This window comes from Myotis yumanensis, unplaced genomic scaffold, assembly GCF_028538775.1.
Source record: "Myotis yumanensis isolate MYYU_CA2020_CCGP unplaced genomic scaffold, mMyoYum1.0.hap1 SCAF_13, whole genome shotgun sequence".
NCBI classification, from domain to species: Eukaryota; Metazoa; Chordata; class Mammalia; order Chiroptera; family Vespertilionidae; genus Myotis; species Myotis yumanensis.
The window spans coordinates 2,918,705-2,941,011 of NW_027223764.1; the positions used below are offsets into that span (position 1 = coordinate 2,918,705).

At 56.9% G+C, this 22,307-nt stretch overlaps 1 protein-coding gene across 1 annotated transcript in view; it reads left to right on the top strand.

Moving 5' to 3' along the window:
• The window catches only part of DOCK1 (dedicator of cytokinesis 1), a 288,779-nt gene extending 282,351 nt beyond the window's left edge, over positions 1 to 6,428 (top strand). Inside the window, 4 exon segments of the mRNA XM_070432089.1 lie at positions 1,273 to 1,471; positions 2,066 to 2,219; positions 3,399 to 3,550; positions 5,491 to 6,428. Coding sequence (XP_070288190.1) covers positions 1,273 to 1,471; positions 2,066 to 2,219; positions 3,399 to 3,550; positions 5,491 to 5,586 — 601 coding nt within the window. The 3' untranslated portion in view covers positions 5,587 to 6,428.
• The last annotated feature ends 15,879 nt before the right edge of the window (positions 6,429 to 22,307 follow it).

Consider the following 22,307-nt stretch of genomic DNA (forward strand, 5'->3'; position numbering starts at 1 on the left):
TGTAGGAGACCCCATCTCTTGTGAAACCGTTTTCATCGGCCATGTTTTCAGAAACATGAGGTGCTCATAACAAGGACCCCCTTACGTGGGCGTTAGCGCTGAGAGGTTGTAGGGCCGTGTCCGCCCTGAGCACACCTTGGCCTGTCTCCTTCCGCCTTCCTGCGCAGGGAGTGAGGTTCCCGTCTCCCAGGACCGTTCCTTCCGTCTCTGATGTGACTGCGTGGGGCAGGGACAGGATGCCCCCCCCGCCCCCAGTCGTACATTAAAATAGCAGGTGGCGACTGTGTGCAGGCGCGTGTGTGTGCTCGGTGTGGCCGCGTGCCTGAGAAGCTACCCAAGACCATGTACTTGACAGGGTGTCCCTGCCACGCTCTCCCACCGTCTGGCTGGTGTCACTGAGCAGAAAGGTGTGGTGTTCTCCCTTCCCTGTGACTGAGGACGTCCAGCCACCGTGGCCGAGCTGGGACCCGGGTCCTCTGTCTGCAGCTCAGCTCTGGGCTGAACAACTGAGCACACCTGGGACCTGCCAGCTGGGCCCTCAGCACTGGCTTTCAGATGGAGGCGACCTTCCTCTGCGACCTTTGCACCCGCCTGCTCCCTCCCACTGCGCGTGGATATTCCGGTCCTAATCGCTAGAAGCCGAGGGCTCGCCCAGCTGGCGTGGCTCGGTGGTTGAGCATCGACCTATGAGGTGGTTGAGCATCGACCTATGAACCAGGAGGTCAGGGCTGGATTGCGGGTCAGGGCACGTGCCCAGTTTTGGGTTCCATCCTAGTGTGGGGCGTGCAGGAGGCAGCCAGTCAATGATTCTCTCTCATCATTGATGTTTCTCTCTGTCTCTCTGTCTCTGACTCTCTCTCTCTCTCTCTCCCCCTTCCTCTCTGAAATCAATATATATACTATATATATATGACATATATGAAATAAATAAAAGGTAAGGGCTCGCCTTTGGAATAGACTCAAGTGCCCCCTCCCCTCGCAGATGGACAGAAATCCCTCATAGCCTCAGACTCCATCCCCCATCATCCTGCAGCTGCGGGTTTTCCTCCAGGTTGTTGTTGCTGAGGTGCAAACGCAGTCCATCTGTTGCGATCGGTTAACACACGTCTCGCTCCGTCCGCCTCCCTTTGCAGCCTCCCCCCCTTTCCTGTAAAAGTCGAGGTTCCCAGGCAGCTCTTAGGTTTCCTGGGAGGGACTGCGCCCCGCACATCTGGGGCGACAGCAGCTGCTCGCCTATGGAGAGGCCCCTGACCTAACAGCCCTCTCCTCCAGGTTCGCCCTGGAGCCCCTGCTGCCCAAGAAGATGCACTCCCGGTCGCAGGACAAGCTGGACAAGGACGACCCCGACAAGGACAAGAAGGACAAGAAGAAGGAGAAGCGGAACAGCAAACACCAGGAGATATTCGACAAGGAGCTGAGGCCCGTGGACGCGGCCCCACAGGGGTCCGAGGCCGTGATCCTGTCCGAGACGGTAATTCCCGGGGTTCCCCCTCCACACTTACCCACAGGGCTGTCCCCTGGCGGGTGTGGAGTTGGCTGTAACATTGTCCCGTCAAAATGCCGGTCTCCCTCCTCCCTCCCCTTGCCTAACCGATGCTGCGGGGCGTGCACGGATCAGGGGGAGCTTCCCCTGGTCCCACTCACGCCCCCTCCATCCCGAGGGCCCGAGCAGGGTCCCCACGTTCTCGGGCGTCCTGGTGTCTCCAGAGACGAACAGGAATGCTGTGTTGTCAGAAAACAGCACTCGGTGTGTCTGTCCCCGGCCCCTTCCCGTCCAGAAACCACGCAGCCTGGGTGACTGCGGGTGGCCCACTCTGCTCAGCGAGCCCCCGAGCCCTCCCCTCCGCTCCACGGCCACACGTGGCCCTCTGCTACCCACCCGCCTCCTCTGCGCCCCACTCCCGTCTCTCGGGGGGGATTGTCAGGCACCTGATGTGACACGTGCTGGTGCGTTGACATGAATAACATCCCAGGCAGTCCCGTTGGCTCCCGCTGAATTTTGAGGTGGCACCCGCAGCCCAAGACAGACCCGAACTCCCCTTTCTCTCTCCGCCTCTCCCTCTAGATAAGCCCCCTGCGGCCCCAGAGGCCGAAGAGCCAGGTGATCAACGCCATCGGGAGCGAGAGGCGCTTCTCCGTGTCCCCGACGTCACCCACCGCCCAGCAGACGCCCCCGCCGGTCATGCCCCGGACCAAGCTCAGCTTCAGCCTGCAGTCCAGTGAGTGGGGCGCTGTCCGCCTTTGAACCCGGCACCCTGAGCCTCCCCCGGGGTCCACGTCCCTGAAGTGAGACCCGCCTCCTCCAGGCAGCAGGCCATTTCCGTGAGCACAGACTCCCTGGCCGTGTCCCGGGGACAGGGCTCTGCAGGGCAAAGCGCGGCCAGGCTTCCGGTGACAAGTGCGCCCCCGGCTCTCCGGCCCTCCTGGCGCGGGGAGAGGGAGGGCGGTGCCTCTGGGTGGAGGCTTTGCGTTCGGGGGACAAGGACGTGTTGAGAACAGACAGCGATGGTGGCTGCACATTATAATGGGATAAAGGCCAGTGACGTGGACGCTCCAGGTGGTTAAAACGGCCAGGGTTGCGTTACGTATGTTCTGCCGCCCCATCCACGGGCCAGGCCTCCGGGTCCCTCCACGCGGCTCTTCCCGGAAGAGCTTTCCTAAGAGGGACCTTCCCATCAGCCGCCGCGTCATCGAGGAAACTGTAGAAAAGACCCACCGGCCCACATGTCTGTTTTCCTCTTTAACACGAAAGGAAACCAGTGTTGTCTGAGCGGCTCACCCTGGTGGAGGGTGGGACGCCCTGACAATTGCTCCTCCATTTGCAAGCTGCCACTTCCTCCGTCCACTTTAAAAATCAATTGCACTTCCCTGGGCTTATTGGAGGCAGCAGCCAGGCCCGCTCATGCTAATAACTTCATTTCATGCAGCCACGGCCGCCCGTGGAGAGCGCTGAGCAGCGGGCGGCTGTGTGCACCTTAGACCTCGCTTAGTGACGCTCTCCAGGCAGCGGTTGCGGCGGGCTGGTGCCCAGTCCTGCTGGGCTTTGCAAAGGGCAGGCGGAGACCCATCTCCTGACCCCCAGCTGTTTAAATGCCCGGGGGGCGAAGGGCTCCGGGGAGGGCTGGAAGGGTCCCGGGTGACGGACGTGGCTGTTTTCACCGTGGCTTCCAGCCCTGGGTTCGGGGCCTCGCGGCTCCTTACGTTCTCTTCCCGGGACATGCCCGTAGGCGGGGCCGCCCTCTGCCCTGTCCCCCTCCCGCTCTCCTCCCTGCCCGCTGGCCGGCATCGCTTGGGATAAAGTGGTTCTGCCTCCCGCTGCTCCGGAGCGATGGGAGCAGCGCGTGGGCGTGCCCACCGGCGGGACGTGGGTTTGCTTTTTAATCCACCTCGTTCTCCAGGTTTGGAGCTGAACGGCATGGCCGGGATGGACGTGGCCGAGGTCCCGCCCCCCCTACCCCTGAAGGGCAGCATGGCGGATTACGGGAACCTGATGGACAGCCAGGACCTGCTGGGCTCGCCCCCGCCCCCGCCGCCCCCTCCTCACCACAGGGTAAGTCGGAGGCAGCCCGGGTGTTGTCAGTGACTCTGCTCCCCAGCAGCGATGCCCACTCTCCCCCGTCGGCGTGTGGCCACAGGCCTGGCCGGGGTTGGATTTGGGGAAAAGGCCACGGCGATCACGACCCTGGCCTGGGTCACCTGTGGACCTGTCATGGGGACATGCGTCCAGATGGGGCCCTGGAAAAAGGGAAGGGGCAGAAGGGCCGACCCCGTGGCCACGGAGGCCGCTCCCCTGAGGTGCAGTGCTCATGGAGGTTTGATTTGGGAAACTGGCTTTTCTAGGGAGGGTGGTCTGACCTGTGAGGAAGCTGGTGCCAGCACGCAGCGTGGGGACGGGCTCCCGTGCACCACCCGGCCCTGGGACCCCCACGCCAGCACTTCCTCCGGGAGCTTCCCTCGCCCTGGCCACTCCTGGGGGGGACGGGTCCTCGCCACTCGGAGCACCTTCAGGATTTGGCTCCAATTTGGGCAAAGCCCAGATCCCAGAGGCCACCCACCCCCGGCCGTGCCTCCCGGACCCCCTCCCCACTTAGATTTGGGGAGCCCTTATCAGCACTGGCTCCCCGAGGCCAGCACCTCCTGCAACTACTTTAGTCCTTAACCCTCCCAGACCGCAGTACCGATTTTTCGGTCATTTCCACACAAAGGTGGAATATTGGCGCTAGATGAAAGGTAGATGAAAGGTAGACCTATTTTCTACAATGTCTCCAAGTTCCATCTTATTCTAACCGCTTGTTTGCATGTAACTAACACTTTTCTGTATCATGTTCGTTTTTTCTCTTTATGCTCAGGAGCCCAGGTGTAGGGGACAGTGAGGGTCAGGGCCTCGGGTCTGGTAGGATTAATCTCTGAGGCTCGTGCGCAGTGGCCACGCGGCCTGCCCGCTAGTGTAAATATCAGCTCTGAGTCTTCCGAGCATTTTGAACCAGTGCTCTCACCCTCGGCAGTCCCAGGCAGTCTTGTGAGATTCACCATGCTTCCTTCTGGCTCTCCAGGCGCTCTCACGTGGCGCTGTCACGCGGGGCTCCGGGGCTCCGTGGCTCCGTGGCCAGGCCATGTATGGAGGGTGGCGTGCAGTGCAGGGCCACACAGGGAATGGCCTGCGGCCGGGAGGTCCCTGTCCAGGTTCCTCCCGATATGCTTAGATGAGCCCAGTGTGGAGGGAAGGACCACATTCATATCTGTGTCTGCTCAGCCCCCACAGTGACCACATGATGACAGGACCCTGTGGCTCACGTGGCTGCGGATTTTTATAACAGAAGGCGTGCTTTTCCCCGTGAATTCTGCGCGCTTTCCTTCCTTTGTGGACACTTTCTCGCCCGGGGCTCTGAGGTGTGTGTTGACACTCTTCCCGGGGGGGGCTTGACTAACCGTCTGCGCACTTTATTGGCTGGGCCTCTTGTTCTCCTAGCAGCTTAGTCCACCAATCAGATCTTTACTTCCGTGCCTTTATTTGACCAGAAAAGCAGGCCTGCCTACGCCCCGGGACTGAACATCCTGAACCTGGAAGTAGAGCAGGGGAAGGGACCTGTGGGTCCTCGTCAGACGGGCTCGGCCGTGACACCCCAGCCGCCTGGGTGGCCCTGGGTCCCACTTGGCCCCTCTTGACTTGCTCTTAACCGTGAAACTGCCCAGTTCTGCAGTCGGTTCATTCCCGGGCCCTAGATCAAGGGCGCCCAGACTGAAAGCCGCCGTGCAAAGAGCAGGGGTTGTGTGGACGCCGAAGGGCTTTGTGCAAAGCGGTTCATCAGAGACGCCCGCAGCCCAGGCCTGAGCGCGGCCGCCCTGCCAGCCCCAGGCCACGCGGAGAAGGCAGCCCCAACGGGGGTGCAGGTCCCCTCCCTCCCTGCCCTGCGCCAGGCCAGGCCCCCTGCGGGCCTCGCTTTCCCATCCCCGTCAGTAACGGGCGCCCTCCGGCCTTCTGTCTTCCAGCACCTGCCGCCCCCACTGCCCAGCAAGACCCCGCCCCCGCCGCCCCCGAAGACCACGCGCAAGCAGACGTCCGTGGACTCCGGGATCGTGCAGTGAGCGAGCCGTCCCCCCTCGCCCCTCTGTCTGGCGTTTACCTCATCGGACCCGTGCTGTCTGACACTCGGGGCGGTTGCTCCTCCTTAAAAGGAGTTTGTTCTCAGCCGTGGGATGCGCAGCCCTTCGGAGTGGGAAGCGAGGTGGACGCGGGCCGGGGCGTCCTGGGCGTGTGTCCACATCGGGGGCTGTCGATCGGCCTCCCTGAGAGCCCAAGTCTTGCCCCAAAGCCCTTCCTTCCGGTGCCAAATGACACCCGAGCAGGAGCAGGTGGAGCTGACCTGAGCGCGGCCGGGTTAGCCCATCGGCCTGAGAACCGCGAGCGCTGGGCGTCGGGCGGCGTCACGCCTTCTCCTTGGCCAGACCCAGCTGCCCCCCGAGATGGGGTGCAGCCCTCCTCCCTCCGCGCTGCCGCTCACGGGGACCTTGCCTGGTTGGACGTATCTTCTTCCACCGACATCGTAACGTCAACCCCTTCTGGAGGTCCTGGTCTCCTTTGGGATAATTTAAAATAGGATATTTCTCAGCTACTGAACAGCTACTAATTTATGGAGTGGAAACACGCTTACAAATCCTGGATCAAGTGGAAAAATAACTCTGAGTATAGGAAGATCCGTTTTCTTTCTCTTTTTAAATAAAGAATGGGTGAGCCCCGGGAGGTGGCCGAACGGGGTGAATTCTCGTCCTCTGTACAGACTGTGTATATACGATGGCTCTTGGGGCTCATCTTCGTCTCTGTGGGCCTCGCGTTTATTGGAACAGGTGTCCGCAGGCGTTCTCCACGTGGGCTCTTCATTTTTAGTTCCTGGAAATGTAAAAAAAAATAAATAAACTGTCCACGTGAAGTTCTGTCGTTGTTTTTTCAAAGCTCCGATGTCCTGAAAATGTCGCTGAATGATGATTTTGAAAAAACAAAAAACAAAAACTAACTTTGTGTAACCTAATATTTTTATTCTGTCATCTATATTTTTTTATTCACTGTAATCATGATACCCTTCTAGTAGGCTCCAGAGTTAATCACTGACAATGAAAAATAAAATGTTATTTTAAAAGACTCATGGTGTCCGCAGATTGTGTTTCTATCCCTGATGTAAAACACGAGTGCTACTCTGCTTCCTACTTTCTCTGAGAGCTGTGTGACCCCCACTCGGGGGGCTGCACCCCTTCCTCGGTATCGCTCACCGGGAGGGGCTTCTGGTCTGTTTTTGCTTTGGATGCCGGGAAGCTCAAAGTCCAGCTTAGCTCCCACACATTCAGATTGGGGCTTCATGTTGCAAGCTTCCAAAATGCTTGATGATCTATTACAAATTCATCTTTATTTGAGCCATGCGTTTCATATGTGCTTATCTCAAATCTTTATTAAAATGAGATGGTATAGCCCTGACCAGTTTGGCTCAGTGGGTAGAGCGTCAGCCTGCGGACCAAAGGGTCCCAGGTTCGATTCAGGTCAAGGGCATGTATCTTGGTTGCGGGCACATCCTCAGTAGGGGGTTTGCAGGAGGCAGCTGATCGATGTTTCTCTCTCATCGATGTTTCTAACTCTCTATTCCTCTCCCTTCCTCTCTGTAAAAAATCAATAAAATATATTTTAATAAAATAAAAGGAGATGGTGTATAGAAGCTAGATTTTACAAGCAGAAAAGTCTTCTTTAAAACCACCCTTGGTGCTTGAAAATTGCTTCCTGGTATTTAAAGAAATTATTTTTAATCAACGCTGGGACTGTGCTTTTATGTGAAGATTTGATCCCTTGCATTATCTCTGGTCCTGGATTCTGTTGCGGGTTCGGGCCTTGCTTTCATCTCCGCGGCAGCCTTTGGTGTGTGATGCATTTCAGTCTTTGCTTTCTAGTTTTATCTCCCAGTATGTAATTGATTTACTTTTTAAAGTCCGTTCGGGGACTTCACCTTCCTTATTTTTCCAATCTGCCCTTCCTGGGTTATTTGCACATCTGCTTAGTCGGAGGTGGCTCAGCAACACGTACAGGGACCTGCTGGGCCAATTAGTCTTTGCTCCCAAATGAGCTGCCCCCGTGCCCCCATGTGTGTCTGTCACCAGCTCAGGGCAGCAGGGCCTGCCCCAGGCCCTGTGACGACCCCGACGCTGGGCTCAGGCTGAGAGGGCACACAGGGCCCCTGGACGCGGGACCCTCACCGCTCAGTCCCAGGCCTGCAGCACCGGGCTGCCCTCCCACCCGGAGGCGCCCGCTCACCCGCCGGCTGCCGGGCCTCCTTCCTCGTCTCGATCTCCTTTAGCCGGGCTGCCTGGTGCCGCTGCTCGGCTTCCCAGCCACTTCAGGTTTATTTCAGTCCTGAGAAGGGCCGCGTGTCATCTGTTCTTCATCGTTTCTCGTAACTGGGTGGGTCATTCACAAGAATGTGGAGAGTGCCCACAGCTCAGTTGACCACAGCCACGTGGGAGCTCCGAGCACGACAGAGCAGGGAGAGGCCTTTAACACAGACGCCCGAGAATGTGGAGACCTGGGCAGACGGGGGTGGGGCGGGGAAGGGAGTGTTCCCGTGGAGGGAACGGTGCATACGAGGGAGCCCCGTGCTTAGAAGGAACTTCCGGAGGACCAGCAGGACGGTCAGTGTGGAGGAGCGGGCTGAGGGGGCAGGGGGCTGAGCAGCACCCAGGCGGCAGCACACGCTTCTTCCAGGCCATGTGAACCCCTGGGCTCTGCCCTGTGCGCCCAGGAGGACACACAGCCCCGGTCACTACTCCTGGGAATGGCGCCCAGGGGCCATGGGGAGCAGGAAGGAGCATATTGGAGTGGAATGGAGGGTGCCGGAGCGTGAGAGAGGATGAAGAATGATGGAGCATCTAGAGCAGCGGTTCTCAACCTGTGGGTCGCGACCCCTTTGGGGGTCGAATGACCCTTTCGCAGGGGTCGCCTAAGACCATCAGAAAACATATATAACTACATATTGTTTTGTGATTAATCACTATGCTTTAATTATGTTCAATTTGTAACGATGAAATTGGGGGTCACCACAACATGAGGAGCTGTATTAAAGGGTCGCGGCATTAGGAAGGTTGAGAACCACTGGACTAGAGCATGATGGAGAGGGAAGAATGGGGAGAACAAGGAACCTGGTGGGGAGTAGGAGTGTGACGGGGAGTGAGGGAGCAGGTGGAGCATCGTGAGTGAAGGCCAGTGTGGAGGGAGGGAGGCCAGGCTGCAGGGTATCCTGGTGGACTCACCAGCCCTCCAGAGCATGTCCCGGCTGGTCAAGGGCAGGTCATGGATCCTGTGCCCCTGGGGGACCTGCCTACGAGACACCACAGGCCAGACCCTCGCTGTGGTTTCCAATGACCCTCGGCTGCACCTGCAGGAAAGGGCCTGTGCAGAGGCCGAGCTGTCCGTCATCGGCTTTGATGAGCCTGTGAGTGGAGTCACAGCCCTGCAGGGGGCCTGACGCCCCCCCCCCCCCCAGCCCCGAGTGCCCCCGGCTCTCCCAGGGGACTTGCTCCTCCTCGTGGGCCAGGTGGGGGCCTTTGATTTCTTCTGAGGACCTTCCCGGGGATGTCCTGGCCCAAAAGGTAAAGCCCGGCTCCTCTCTCTTCCTTCCCCTCCCTCCTGAGCAGCTCAGCCCCAAGGTCATTATCGGAGACGGAAAAAGGGAAGGATCCACATCGGGGGAGGGGGTCGGGTGCGTGGGTGTCAGGGCCAATGCAGTCGGAGAGGAACAGTTCCCCATGGGCGAGGGCAGGTGGGGCCGCTCTCCCCGCCAAGGCCTGGAGGGACGGGGAAGGTGGCTGCCGGGCTCCTGAAGTTCACTCCACCTGCAGATCAGATCCACGGCACACGGCGCTCAAGCTGTGCACACGCGTCCGTGGGAGCCCCCGTGGCCACGACCGGGAGCACAGGTGCCACTCGGATGCTCGATCACAGGCCCTGACGCCACCGCCACTGATGCAGAGCAGCGATTTCAAAGGTAAAATTCAGCGTTCTGGGAACCATGATCATCTGAATTAGCATAAACCGTGCTATTTTAAATGCTTGTTAACAGGTAATTTAGCATTCTGAACACTTGCGTTGGGGAGGAAGGCACTTAGTATCAAACAAGGAGCTCACACACACACACACATTCACACACACACTCGCTCACACATACACACACTCAAAAACACACATTTACACACACTCACAATACACATAGACTCACTCACACATTCACACACCCACACATATGCTCACACACACTCATACACATTTACACACATGCACACTCACACATACACATAGACTCACACACACACTCACATGTACACACATTCTCACACACTCACATACACATTCATATACACTCACACACACACACACACACACACACACTTAAAAGAAGTGTGTCGACGTGAGGAGCACCAGCTTGGACTGAAAGGCCAAAAGGACACCATGACGAGAGACCGTGGGCCCCCAGAGTCCTGCCAGCAGGAAGCTAGTGGAGGGTTTTGCCGTGAAACATGCTTATCTTTTCCAGAAAGAGAAAGGATGACTCAGCAGAACCAAGAGTCCAGAGGACAGAGCCAAGAGCTCAGACAGGAGGAGGAACAAGAAAAGCTCCTGCGTCTGCCTGGCTGGGTTGCAGAATGGGGATGTGACTTCTCTCTGCTCTCATTCTCCCCTTTGGAACAGGAGTGTCCATACCCGTGACCGTGTCCACCCCATCACTGTTGGGTGTGCCAGGGGCAGGTCACTGCTCCGTGTGGTTCCCAGGTCATCGGCCAGAGGAAGTGGACTTTGTACCGAAGGAGCCACTGGAGGACCCTCAGGTCTGGACCTGGTTTCGATGCGAGGTCCTGGATTTAGAGCAAATGCTAAGACAATGGACTTTGGGAAGCAGCCCCGAGAAGGCGTCGGTGTATTTTGCATGTGGGAGAAATGGAAAGATTTTTGTGGCTGGAAGGCACACTGTGTTGGATTTAAATTATGTCCACAAATTCTTTGATACACCTTCCTCCAAGATGTGGAACTTAATTCCCCTCCCCTTAATGTGGCTGGACTTGGTGTCTCCCCCTTATTGAGTAGAACAAAGCAGAATGGTGGATTCCCAGCCTTTGTCATAAAAATCATTGCAACGTTCCCCTGTCCTCTCCCTCAGGTCACTCGTTCTATAAGAGGTCACCAGCCATGTCCTGAGGACACCCAAGCTGCCCTATGGGGACCTTACAGTGCGGAGGTGAGGTCACCTGCCAAGAGCCAAAGAATCGCAGTGTCTGCCAACAGCCGTGAGAGTGAACCATCTTGGAAATAGGTCCTCCAGCCCGGTTGAGCCTTCAGATGACTACAGCCCGACACCTTTACGAGCCACACAAGAGATGGTGAGGCAGAACCTAAGTCAGTGGCTTTTGTATTCCTGACTCACAGAAGCCGTGATAAGAAATGCTATTTATACCCCTAGGTCTTGGGGGTACCATATTTGCAGCGATGGCTAACTAATATGGCTGTTATTTGGAGCAATAAATGGGCAGGCTTTTCTGATTTTCCTATGCTCTGGAGTGTTTAAAAGCACATGGAAATCTATTGGATAGAATTCACTTACAAATTCATTTAGAACAATAGGCTTTGTTCCTTTGTTGAATTTTGAAGTAGATTCTTGGTAGAATTTTGTTGTTGATCCTCACCCGAGGATATTTTTCCATTGATTTTTAGAGAGAGTGGAAGGGAGGGAGAGAGACACACAGAGAGAAAATCAATGTGAGAGAGACCGGAATCGAACCCATGGGCCTTCAGTCCACAGGCCGATGCTCTATCCACTGAGCCAAACTGGCTAGGGTAGATTCTCGATAGATTTTAAATTTTCTCTTGGGCTTATGTGGATTGTTGACGTCTTGATCACTCCTTGAGAGAGTTAAAAATTAGTTTTGCTTCCTTCTTTTTTACAAAAGTGATTTTGGTTTCCTTATAAACGAAGGAAAAGAGCACCCACTCCATTAAAGTGCGCAATATCCTCACAGCGCGGCCTCCTCTGCCCCCGGGACGATGATGTCGGTGCTGCTGTCCTTCCCTCCCGCCTAACGAGGCTGCTTTGTCATTTTGCCTGATGAGATTTTCCGGAGGCTCGTCCGGTGTATGGTTTTTTATAGAAACAGTGTTTGGACCTGTCAGTGTTTTGAGCTTTCTTATACATTCCAGCTTCATTATTTTCTTATTTATCTTGATTAAGTTTCTTTATCGGGTTCTCCTCGGGTTTCTGGCTCTTTCGCGTCTTTAATTGAATGATAAGCGTTGCAGCTCCTTGGCTTAATAAGAAGCACATGAGCGCGTGACGAAGGCTTTCGCCTCCAGCGCCGCCGCTGCCGTTTACAGAAACTCCGTCGTCACGGTCCCCATCCCTGGGCTCAGGTGTCGGTGAGAGGACTGACGTGTTTTACTTCCAAGCGGCGGATTTTTTAATCATAACATTTGTAATTTTACAACGTGGTATTCTGAGAAGGTGACCTCAACACTCCTTCCTTTTAGAATATTTCTAATTTTTATACAGGGCCCAAGGATATTTTGAAATCATGTCCGTTACCTCCAGAGTATATAGTTGTGTGTGTTTATATATTCCTCTGTAGATTTAGATGTAGATGTGTGTGTCTATACACATAAATATACAAAAATATTAACAAAACTTAAAATATATGTCACCTGGCCCTTCTGCCGCAAACACCTCCCCTACCCCCGAGCCTGTCACCTTCCGTCTTCCTTCAGAGACGAAACCAAGCTCATGTCGGTAGTGTCCCTGGCTGCAGGCAAAGGGCCTGCTCCCCAGGTCACCTCTGGCCGAAGCTCTCAGTCTAGGCTCATCGGAGTGACCGCTCGAGTGCCTGCCTTCCTCCCTGGGCTCAGGGCTGCTGTGCGTCCTCCTCACGTCCCCAGGGGTTGGCACTGTGCTTGGAACACAGTGTTTTTTTAAATAATAGATTATTCAGGCCCTGGCTGGTTTGGCTCAGTGGATAGAGCATCGGCCTGCACACCGAAAGGCCATGGGTTCAATTCCAGGTCAAGGGCTTGTACCTCAATTGCAGGTTCCGCAGCCCCAGTTTGGGCACAGGCAGGAGGCAACCAACTGATGTGTCTCTCATATCGATGTTCCTCTCTCTCTCCCCGCTTCTCCCCTCCCTTCTCCTCCCTTTAGAATAGAAAAAATGTCTTCGGGTGAGGATTTTAAAAATAATGATAAGATATTATTCAAATATCTACATCCACAATTTGAATGTATACCCAAATGTTTACTGAATAATGTATCTCAAAGCCAATGATTAGCGTCAGTTGGGCACACATTTGCTCTATGAAGTGTTGTTTTATAAGAAAACACGCAGATTGGCCGACTTTTCGATCGAAGCACAATATAACCTCTGTGTTAAAACCCAGCCCTTGTGGCAGGTCCCTTAAACACGTTTATAAGGTTAGTCTTGTCCAGCTTCATTATTCTCAATCAAAGATGTCCGCCGCCCGTCCAGGCCACCTGGCTCCTGCAGGCAGCCGAGCAGGTGGATCACACTTGCCTGTGGGGTCTGTGCGCACAGTAGGTGTGGCATCATCAGATGTTTCCCTCGTGGCCCTCGGCCCGATACTTGTTCACTGCTGCTCCATGTGCTACACGCACAGTACCACGCGGTCTATGCAGCATCTTCCCTAAGAAAGAGCATTCGCCTGTGCTTGAATGCCTTATGGGGACAATTATTTGTATCCTATATAATAAAAGGCTAATATGCAAATTGTCCCCTCGGGAGTTCTACTGACCAGGAATTCGACCATTTGCTATGACGTGTGCTGACCACCAGGGGGTGGTGCAGAACAAAGGAAGGGGATAGGAAGGCCCCAGCCAGCAGTCGGAAGGCCCCCATTGGCACTGATTGCCAGCCAGGCTTAGGGACCCTTCCCGTGCACAAATCTCATGCACTGGGCCTCTAGTATTATGATATTTCATTAGCAGGAGCGTAGGTTGTAACCTCTTGATGCTACTTGTTTTCAAGATTTTTAAAACACAGAAGTTCCTTTTGAAATTGTTTTAATTTGCAAAAGTGTCCATGAATCGAACCATTGAAAGACTGCTGCCGTCCGGAGTCCCTGAGTGTTCACTGGGCCACCTGTGCCATGAAGGGCAACCTTAGGGACGCTGCACACAGAAAGTGTCTACTCGCCGCTGGACAAGTTGAGCTGAGAGCTTGCATTCATTCTGCAGATGAGAAAGGGCGACCCTTGGGCCAAATGGTCGCGTTCTGATTGGCATCCTCTGCGCTCATCTGGGCGCTGGCCGCCTTTGTACATGAAGGGAAATGTTCCATCGACCTGGCTGTGCAGCAAAAGGCAACAGTGGGAGGTGGGACCCTTTCCTCTTGGTTTCAAGCTGTGGCAACCAGTATCACGTGGTCGGTCACTCCTGGTTTCAGCTCCAGCACCGCAGACCCACAGCTATGCCCCCACTGCAGGCAGAGGAGAGTTTGGACTGAGAAGAGGAGTTTAACCAAGAATAATCATGGGTGTTTGGGCCCATGAGAGAATGTAAAGTGTTTTAAAAAATGTTTTCCTAAAGGAAACTTCACTTCCTTTTTTGAGGTGGTCACGCCATGTCTGTCACATTCACAGGTCAATAGACATGAATAATCTCATGGTGTTGTCCTGTTGATTATATTAGGAAGATGACTTCTAGGCGTCCTGAATATTGCGCTCCCGTCCACAGACACGAGTGCACCCCCCCCACCCCCAGAACGCTCCAGAAGGGAGGGGGGATGCCACGGGAGAGCCAGCCTAGGACAATGTCCTCAAATTCTCTCACCAGAAAACGTCCCCCCGCCATAGGAAGAGGCTAAAATGGTTCGTAAATTTATAACAAATCTGTTGACAATAAAACAACTCCTGTCGGACGGAACCGTGAGGACATGCTAAGCAAACAGGACGCCCTCCTCCCCCCTCGCCCACTCGTTGCCGGGGGCTGAGGGTTGTCTCAAGCTCTGGTTCATTCTTAGCTCTGATTTCAGGTCGCTCCAGCCCCAGCCAAGGAACCCCGCCAGCACGAACGGTTCGTTCTCTCTGCCCGAGGCCAGGGGTGCTCTCCCAGGAAGATCTGTCTTGGTTGCTCTGTCGCCAAGATCTCCCTCGTCAGCGGAGGCGGCAGCGTCTCCCCAGAGAGCCCGTGGCCATGCCCTTCTCTCGAGGGCGAGCTGTTTCCTCCCTGGGTTCCCTGTGGTGCTGGAAGGCCTCGGCGTTTCTAGGTTTTGAGTCTTCCTGGTGGGAGAGGCGGACGCGCATTTCCAGGATCGCACGGGATGGAGAGAGAGAAGCAGCCAACATGCTGGCGCCTGCGTGTGCCAGGCCCTCTGCCTTTGACAGTCGTCGTCCCACGTAACTGCCACCTTCACACTGGGAGGGGGTGTCATGACCTCCCGTTAGTGGGTGAAGTCAGGGAGGGACCTGGGCGCCCGGAATGGCCTCCAGGCCGTGTCACTCTCGGTGGCTAATAGCACCCTGGCTTCCGACAGGCCACAGGGGTGTGTGGACACGGTCGGTCAGTGCCCTGTTCCCGCAAGGCTGCCCCCCCGCGCGCCACCCCGCCCCGTGCGGCCCAGGATGGTGCTGCTCCGTACCCCGGCCCCTTCGGCGTGGATGAAAGGCTTAGACAGAGGAGAGGAGATGCTCAGCCGGCCTTGGTTTAAGATCCCAGCGCTTTATCTGGGCCCGAGCCCGCGGGAGCCCTGGTCACTGGGGCTTCGGGGAGACACACTCTCCCATTCTCTTCCCACCCCCATCCCCCATGGCTCCTCTCCCGAGCCTCAGTGGGCCCTTCCCCGCCGCCCCAGCCCCCGCTCCCAGCCCCTCACACACGTGTGTGCAGCGCAGGCCTTGTCCTGGCTTCAGAGGCACCTGCCCCACCCCCGGGGACAGCTCCCTGGGCTGCCCTGGGCCTGTCACGGTCACCTTGCTCTGCTCTCTCTCTCCACCCTCCCCACGCCCTCCGCCCGCTGATGCCCCGGAGGCTGCGGGGCTGAGCCAGCTGCTCCCTCACCCTCTGGGCTGGCGAGGCTGGCGGGTCGCAGGAGGTCAAGGTTGGTGGTTTCCTCCCCGTGCGGCTGGGGATCAGCTTCGGGTCCCGGCCCGGCGGCTGCAGCGATGCACTGGCTCAGGCCCCTGGGGCTCCCGCTCCTCTGCCGCCAGGTGGTGCTCCCTCCTCGTCTCCCTTTCTTGGAGCTTCCACCCCCCACCCCCCCGTTGCCCTTAAACCCTGCCCATCATGTCACTAGCACCTCACTGCCGTCCCCAGGGTCACCCTGATGGCTGTGACCTCAGCCCCCTGCTGACCATTTGATGTCCCCACTGGTCCTTACCTTCCCCCGCCCACCTGTCCCTTCTGCCCAGCCTGCCTTCCAACCCCTAGCTCAGGGAGTGGCCCCTCACCCCCACATGCCTGCTGGGACCTTGGGGCGCTCCGGGCTTCTCCCTCACCCCCGCCCCTTCCATCCCACCAAGGCCGCAATGCTGCCCGCCTGCACCATCGGGCTCCATCTTCTCTCGTCTTCCCCTGAGGCAGTGGTTCTCAACCTTCCTAATGCCGTGACCCTTTCATACAGTTCCTCATGTTGTGATGACCCCCAATTTCATTGTTACAAATTGAACATAATTAAAGCATAGTGATTAATCACAAAAACAATATGTAATTATATATGTGTTTTCCGATGGTCTTAGGCAACCCCTATGAAAGGGTCGTTCGACCCCAAAAGGGGTTGCGACCCACAGGTTGAGAACCGCTGACCTGAGGCTTCCTGACCCATCAGCACTGACATGGACTGGAGTTTGCTAGAGACGTAGCTTCTGTACCCGCCAGCCTGGCTTCCGTCCGCATGGGCACGGTTCTCACGCAGTCCCACCGCCTGGCCAGCCCAGGGGCTGGGTCCTGGGCATCGGGAGGGTCCGGGCCAGTGCAGGTTCCACCCCAGAATGACGGGCTCGCTCTCGCAGACGCTCCCAGCGGCCCCTGCCTGCACGCTGCTTATCCCTCCGGTGATGGGTCCCTGAGGTGCCCGGTGCTGCCAGGCCCTGCCAGCCCCGCCCTCCCTGCGCTTGACTCACCTGCACAGGGACAGGGACCCACACCGGCTCCCGGCCTCTCCTGACCCCCACCCCACCCACCCCTGCTTCCAAGGCCTGTCATTGTCCCCACCAGCTGTGATGTCACAGGGCCGCCCCGGGCGCCCCCCTCGCCTGTAGGCCTCACGGAGCCGACAGGACAGGAAGGCAGGACTCCAGCCCAGGGGACGCGGACGCCCCCTGCGCGCTGGACGCTGAGTCCCTGTTGCCGCGCGTTCCGCTCGCTCCGCCAGCTCGTGGCCGCGTCCTTCTGCGTTCTCGATGCTGTGGCTAACGGAGCGCTTCCTCCTCGAGCTATTTTCTCAATCAGGGAACCTTTGCCTGGTTGTTTATAAAGGAAATGTGTGCTCGTTGTTTAAAATGTAGAAGGACTGGTTTTTTTAAGGAAAGCACTCCCTTCAGTGCTGCCCCAGAGAGGAGCCTGTGAGGGTGGCTGTTTGCCTCTCGAGCTCCCAGGATGCGGCTCCGTATGGACCGTGGCCGGTGCTGGCAACGATGCTCCACTTAAAGGCATCGCATGTTCAAGGCTCAGGGTCCGAGCCTTCTTCAGAGCTTCAGTGGGTGCTGAGCTGAGCTGCCCAGACCCCCCAGGAGCAGGCACCTGTCTCCACACCCCCTTCCCTCCCTCCCGCCCCCGACCCCCATGTCCTTATGGGCTTGTTCTCCAGTGCCCTTCCCCACACGCCTCCGGGGGGGCAGCCTCTGCGTGCGTCTCATTCCCGACACCCAGCGGGCTCGGTAGAGTCTCGCCGCCCGGATGGACGGCCCCACCTTTAATTAAACAGCTGTGTCCGCCTTAGAACCATGCGGATCATTTTCAAGGTTTCATTGTTTCAAACAACGCTGGGAGGGACGCCCCTAAGCAGGCATCTCTGAACCAACGTGAGATCGTTTCATGGGGCCAGCGCGGCAGGGTCCCCCACTCTCTCGGGGGTCTGTGAGGTCCGGGGGCTTTTCAGGATCATCCTCAGGTGTCATGTCCCTCTCTCCCGGGTCACTGCACTCGGGGTGGGGAGAGTGGCTGATACCTGAGCTGGTACTGAGCAGGGGCTGAACCTGCAGGGAGGGTCATTGTCACATTAAAGCGAAGAGCCAGGCTCGCCGAGCAGTGCCTGACGAGGCAGCACCGTTAATGCTATTACAGCTCAGCCTCGTCCCCGTCGCTCCGTACCCCGGGAGGAGCCAGGAGCATTTCTGCCCCTGCCCCCCTCCCCCCAGTCCCCCAGTCCCGCTCCCTGGGAGCTCAGCGAGACTTCAGCATGTGGCCCCCACACGGTGGCCCCCCAGACGCCGTACCTGCTAGACATTTTCTCCAAAACCAGCGGAGGGAGCTGTCACTTCACGGACAGCAATGACATGTGAGCTCTCAAGCGGAAATCGGAACTCGGGCTCTGCATCCGCCACCGCGAGCCTACAGCTCCCCGGACCTGAACACGTCACGGACGAGATGGGTGCGACTTTGAGAAATGTGACCGTAATGGAATGTGTCAGCATCCGGAGGGCCGGCGAGCCAACGTCTTTCCACATGGCCAGTCCGTGATGGTACCAGTCGCGTGTGGGAAAATCCATTCACAGTGTCGAGGGACCGGTGCGTTCGATGGAGTGAAGTTGGGAAAGTTCACGGGGCGGCGGGGATTCCTGCTTTGACGGGGCGAGTAAACATTAAGATCCTGTATCTGTTGAGTGTCGGCGTCACATGGGAGGAGAACCCACGATTTTCTGGCGAGACTATTAACACATGGCCGCCTTTTCCACCCGGGCCCCTGCGTGCGCTGTATTCTTCACATCCTTCAACCAGAGCAGCACGGGGCGGAGAAGCAGCTGTGCGCGCAGCTGTCCCCCACGGAGCAGATGTTACCGAGAGAGGCGCACCTGCCCGCTTCTCGGCTTCCTCTTGTTTTGAAAAATAGAGGTCTAAGTCAATCCCCAGGTTGTGGGGCTCAACCCCCAGAAGGGGTGCACACAGGAGGCAGCCGATCAGTGATGTTCCTCCCTCATCGATGTTTCTATCTCTCTATCCAAAAATCAATAAAAACATAGTTAATTTTTTTTTAAATAAGTAAAATGTAGTAGAAACCCACTGGGTACGCCCCTTCGATCACACGTCACTCAGCCGCACGCCCACCCCCACCACTCCCCGGAGGCAACCGCTACTTAATGAACAAATTGTGCTGCAGCCACGGAGCAGAGCATCCAGCCATGCCAACACCTGCCTCAAGCCACAGCCCCGCCCGGATGGATGGCCAGCCGGCCAGCGCGCCGGCGCTCTGCACAGCGGAAGGCCCGTCCCTGTGTTGACGGGCGCGCGGGTGCTGGCCCCCGTCCACGCGGGAGCTGGTGAGCTGACCCGTGGTTTCTTCCTTCGGGGACGCCCCCCGGTTCCTGCTGCCTCACTCGGGTGGGAATTCTTCGCAGGCCAACCTCGGTGTTTTCCTGTCAGAAACACAGCTGTCTCTCACACTCCATGGGCTGTAATTTCCACAGGTTAATATGCTTTGCACCAGAAATATAACGTGACTACTCTGCACTGAGCTGTACCAACTCAGGAACATAATGACTGCCGTGCTGGGAGCACCACCGAGTTGCTTCTCATTTGTGATCCTGAGTTATGATGCTGCAAAGTTCAGACAGAAGTAATTACACCCATGTCGTTAGGTTCAGAGCGCTGCAGATTGCGGGAAATTGGTAAGCAGGATCCTGAATGTGCATATATTATGTTATCTTGTTTTCTCTCTTTCCCCGAGTCATTTATTTCTTTCCTTGCAAACTTTGATTCACTTAACGGCTTGTCTTTGATGAGTTTTTCTCTTTCCAGATCATATTTTAATTTTTTTTTCAATTACAGTTGACACACACCATTATAGGAGTTTCAGGTTGCACGCCACGGTGGTTGGACATGTATATAACTTACAAAGTGATCCCGCCAGGAAGTCTAGCGCCCACCTGGCACCATACGTCGTTAGTACAATAACTAGAGGCCTGATGCACGAAATTCATGCGAGAGTAGGCCTCCCTTCCCCTGGCTGCTGGCACTGGCTTCCCTGTGGCACCCGGGACCTGGGCTTCCCTCACAGCCCCGGCTTCGTCCGGGAGGTTGTCCGGAAGGACGTCCGGTCTAATTAGCATATTATGCTTTTATTATTATAGATATTGACTGTATCCCCTGTGCTGTCTTTGCACCCCCGTGACTATGCTGTAACTACCCATCTGTACTTCTCAAGCCCTTCACCTGATTCACCCGGCCTCCCAACCCCCCCCCTCTGGCAACCATCAGTGTGTTCTCTGTATCTATGAGTCTGGTTCTGCTTTGTTGGTTTATTCTGTTCTTTAGATTCCGCATGTAAGTGAAATCATATATGGTGTCAGTCTTTCTCTGTCAGACTTATTGCATTAGCGTAACACTCTCCAGGTCCATTCCATGCTGTCACCAATGGTAAGATCTCATTCTTTGGTTGGGAGACTAATATTCCATGGTATCGATGAGCACTTAGGTTTCCTCCATTTCGTAGCTATTGCAGATCATGCTGCAATGAGCATGGGGTTTGGACTTCTTCAGATAAATACCCCAACGTGAGCTTGGTGGGTCCTCTGGGAGCATATATTTAAATGACTAAGGCGTGAGGTATGACCACTAGAGAGAATCAGCCCGTCCCTCGCTGTGCGTCTCCTCCTCGGCGCGTGGCAGGGAGGGATGGTTCTCCGCTGGCTTTGCAAACGCGGCAGCTGCGTGAGGAGTTGCCTGGTCCTTGTTCTTCCCCGGCAGCAGCTGAGGTACCCAGGTTGTGAGGGACGGTGGACGGAAATCTCACTTTAGAGAAAACGTTTTGGTAAGAGGTTCCGATGAGACACGGGGTCGACCCTTTCGAAAAGGAAGAAGGGGGGTCGACGAGCTGGTGGCTGCGAGCCAGCACGGAGACGGAGACAGCAGGCTCAGGCCACACGCCGCCCATGGTGACCTCTGACCCGCCATCCCGGTCTCCCCGGGACACCTCCCGCTGTTCGCACGGGGCTCTGGCTTTCCTTCGACCTGCGGTTCTCTGAGGCCGAGTCCCTCCCCCGTTTTCCCAGTAAAGCTGCCCAGTTGCCTCGGCTGTAAAGATGGTCACTCGGGGCTTCTGCTTAAGCAGCTCAGGGTCTGCTCCCTCCGCATCCCACTCCCGGGCTTCAGACCAGAGTCCTCGGGCAGGCACTGCTGGGCCCCGGGACCTGGGCCGGGCTGGGCGAGGCTGCCTGTGTCCTTGCTGCCTCCTCTGGGTGGGCTCGGCCTTGGGTCCCTCCTGTGTGCCCCCTCCTGCGGGCGGAGCCTCCTCTTTTCCCTAAACGGGGGCCCTCGGGTCCTTGTCAGGCCCGTCCACTCCCATCCGGAGGGACAAGCACATCGCAGGTGCCTTCCTGGCCCACGGGGCGGGCGGGCGGCGGGGGGGGGCACGCACAGAACTCCAGGATCCCGGACCAGAGCCCTGAGGTGCCCGCACCTGGCTGCCCTGCATGCCAAGGGGCCCAAGGGCAGCGCCATGCACCCTGGGGGCCGGGGCCACACCCCCCACGCTCGCTCTGGAGTGCGGACCTCAGCCTTGGTCAGGGCGCCGACCTGCAGGGACCCACCTCCTAAATGCCCTCCCGTTGCCCGTGGTCTCGGAAGCGGTGAACAGCGGGGCAACGCGTTCTCCCCTTCGGACGAAACAAGCGAGTTCTCTCTCTAACCTGCTGGACATGGAGTAGCTCGGCGCCCTCAGCCCTCAGACATCAGACGTCAGCTTTTGATTTTCCAAGCGCAGGTCCCTGGAATGCAAATGAGCTGAGAGAGAGAGAGAGAGAGAGAGAGAGACAGAGAGAGAGAGCGCCTGCCTCCTGTGATAGAGCTCCGCATGCTCTCAACCCCTCCTGCTCCCGGCTCTTCTGACCCCTCATCGCTGCTCTGGGCAGGGGGTGGGGGAAACAGGGGAAGCCCTTCTTGCTGCTGGAATAGTGGAGGGAGGGAGCACGTGAAAGGCCCTCGGGAAGAAAGATTCAGTCGTTATTGTAGGGCCGAACTGTGGCCCCAAAGCCGACCCCGCCCTGATCCCTGCAGCCGGTGGAGCCACCTGACGGGCAAAGGGACCTGGCAGGGGGGCGAAGTGGGGAGGTTGTCCCGGGCGATCGGGGCGGGCCCAGTGGCATCACTGGGTCCACGTGGAAGAGGCAGGAGAGATGAGTCCGAACAAGGAGCCTGGGCGATGGGGACAAAGGTTGGAGTGATGAGCCCTCACCACAGGAAGGGGCCACAAGCCGAGGAATCCTGGCAGCCTCGGGGTTGGAGCGGGGAAGGGGGTGGGTTCTCTCGGGAGCACAGCCCTACCCACATCTCCCTTATTCTCTTAGAGGTGCTTTTATTTATTTATTTTTAGGGAGATACGATTGGCAGATACAGCTGCGTCAGTTTTACATGCGCATGCGTTGATGTGTTTATATCCCGAAAGAGCTAACTGAGGCCTCTATCACTTCGTAACGATCACTTCTCTTCTGTGGGGGGAACAGTGAAGGTCTCGTCTCTTGGCCACTGGACGTTTCGACCGCAGGGTTGTTGGGCCTGGTCACCAAGCTGCGGACCAGACCCTCGGGGCTCACCCAGCTTCAGGCGGTAAGTTTGTGCCCTGAAGTAGCGTCTCCC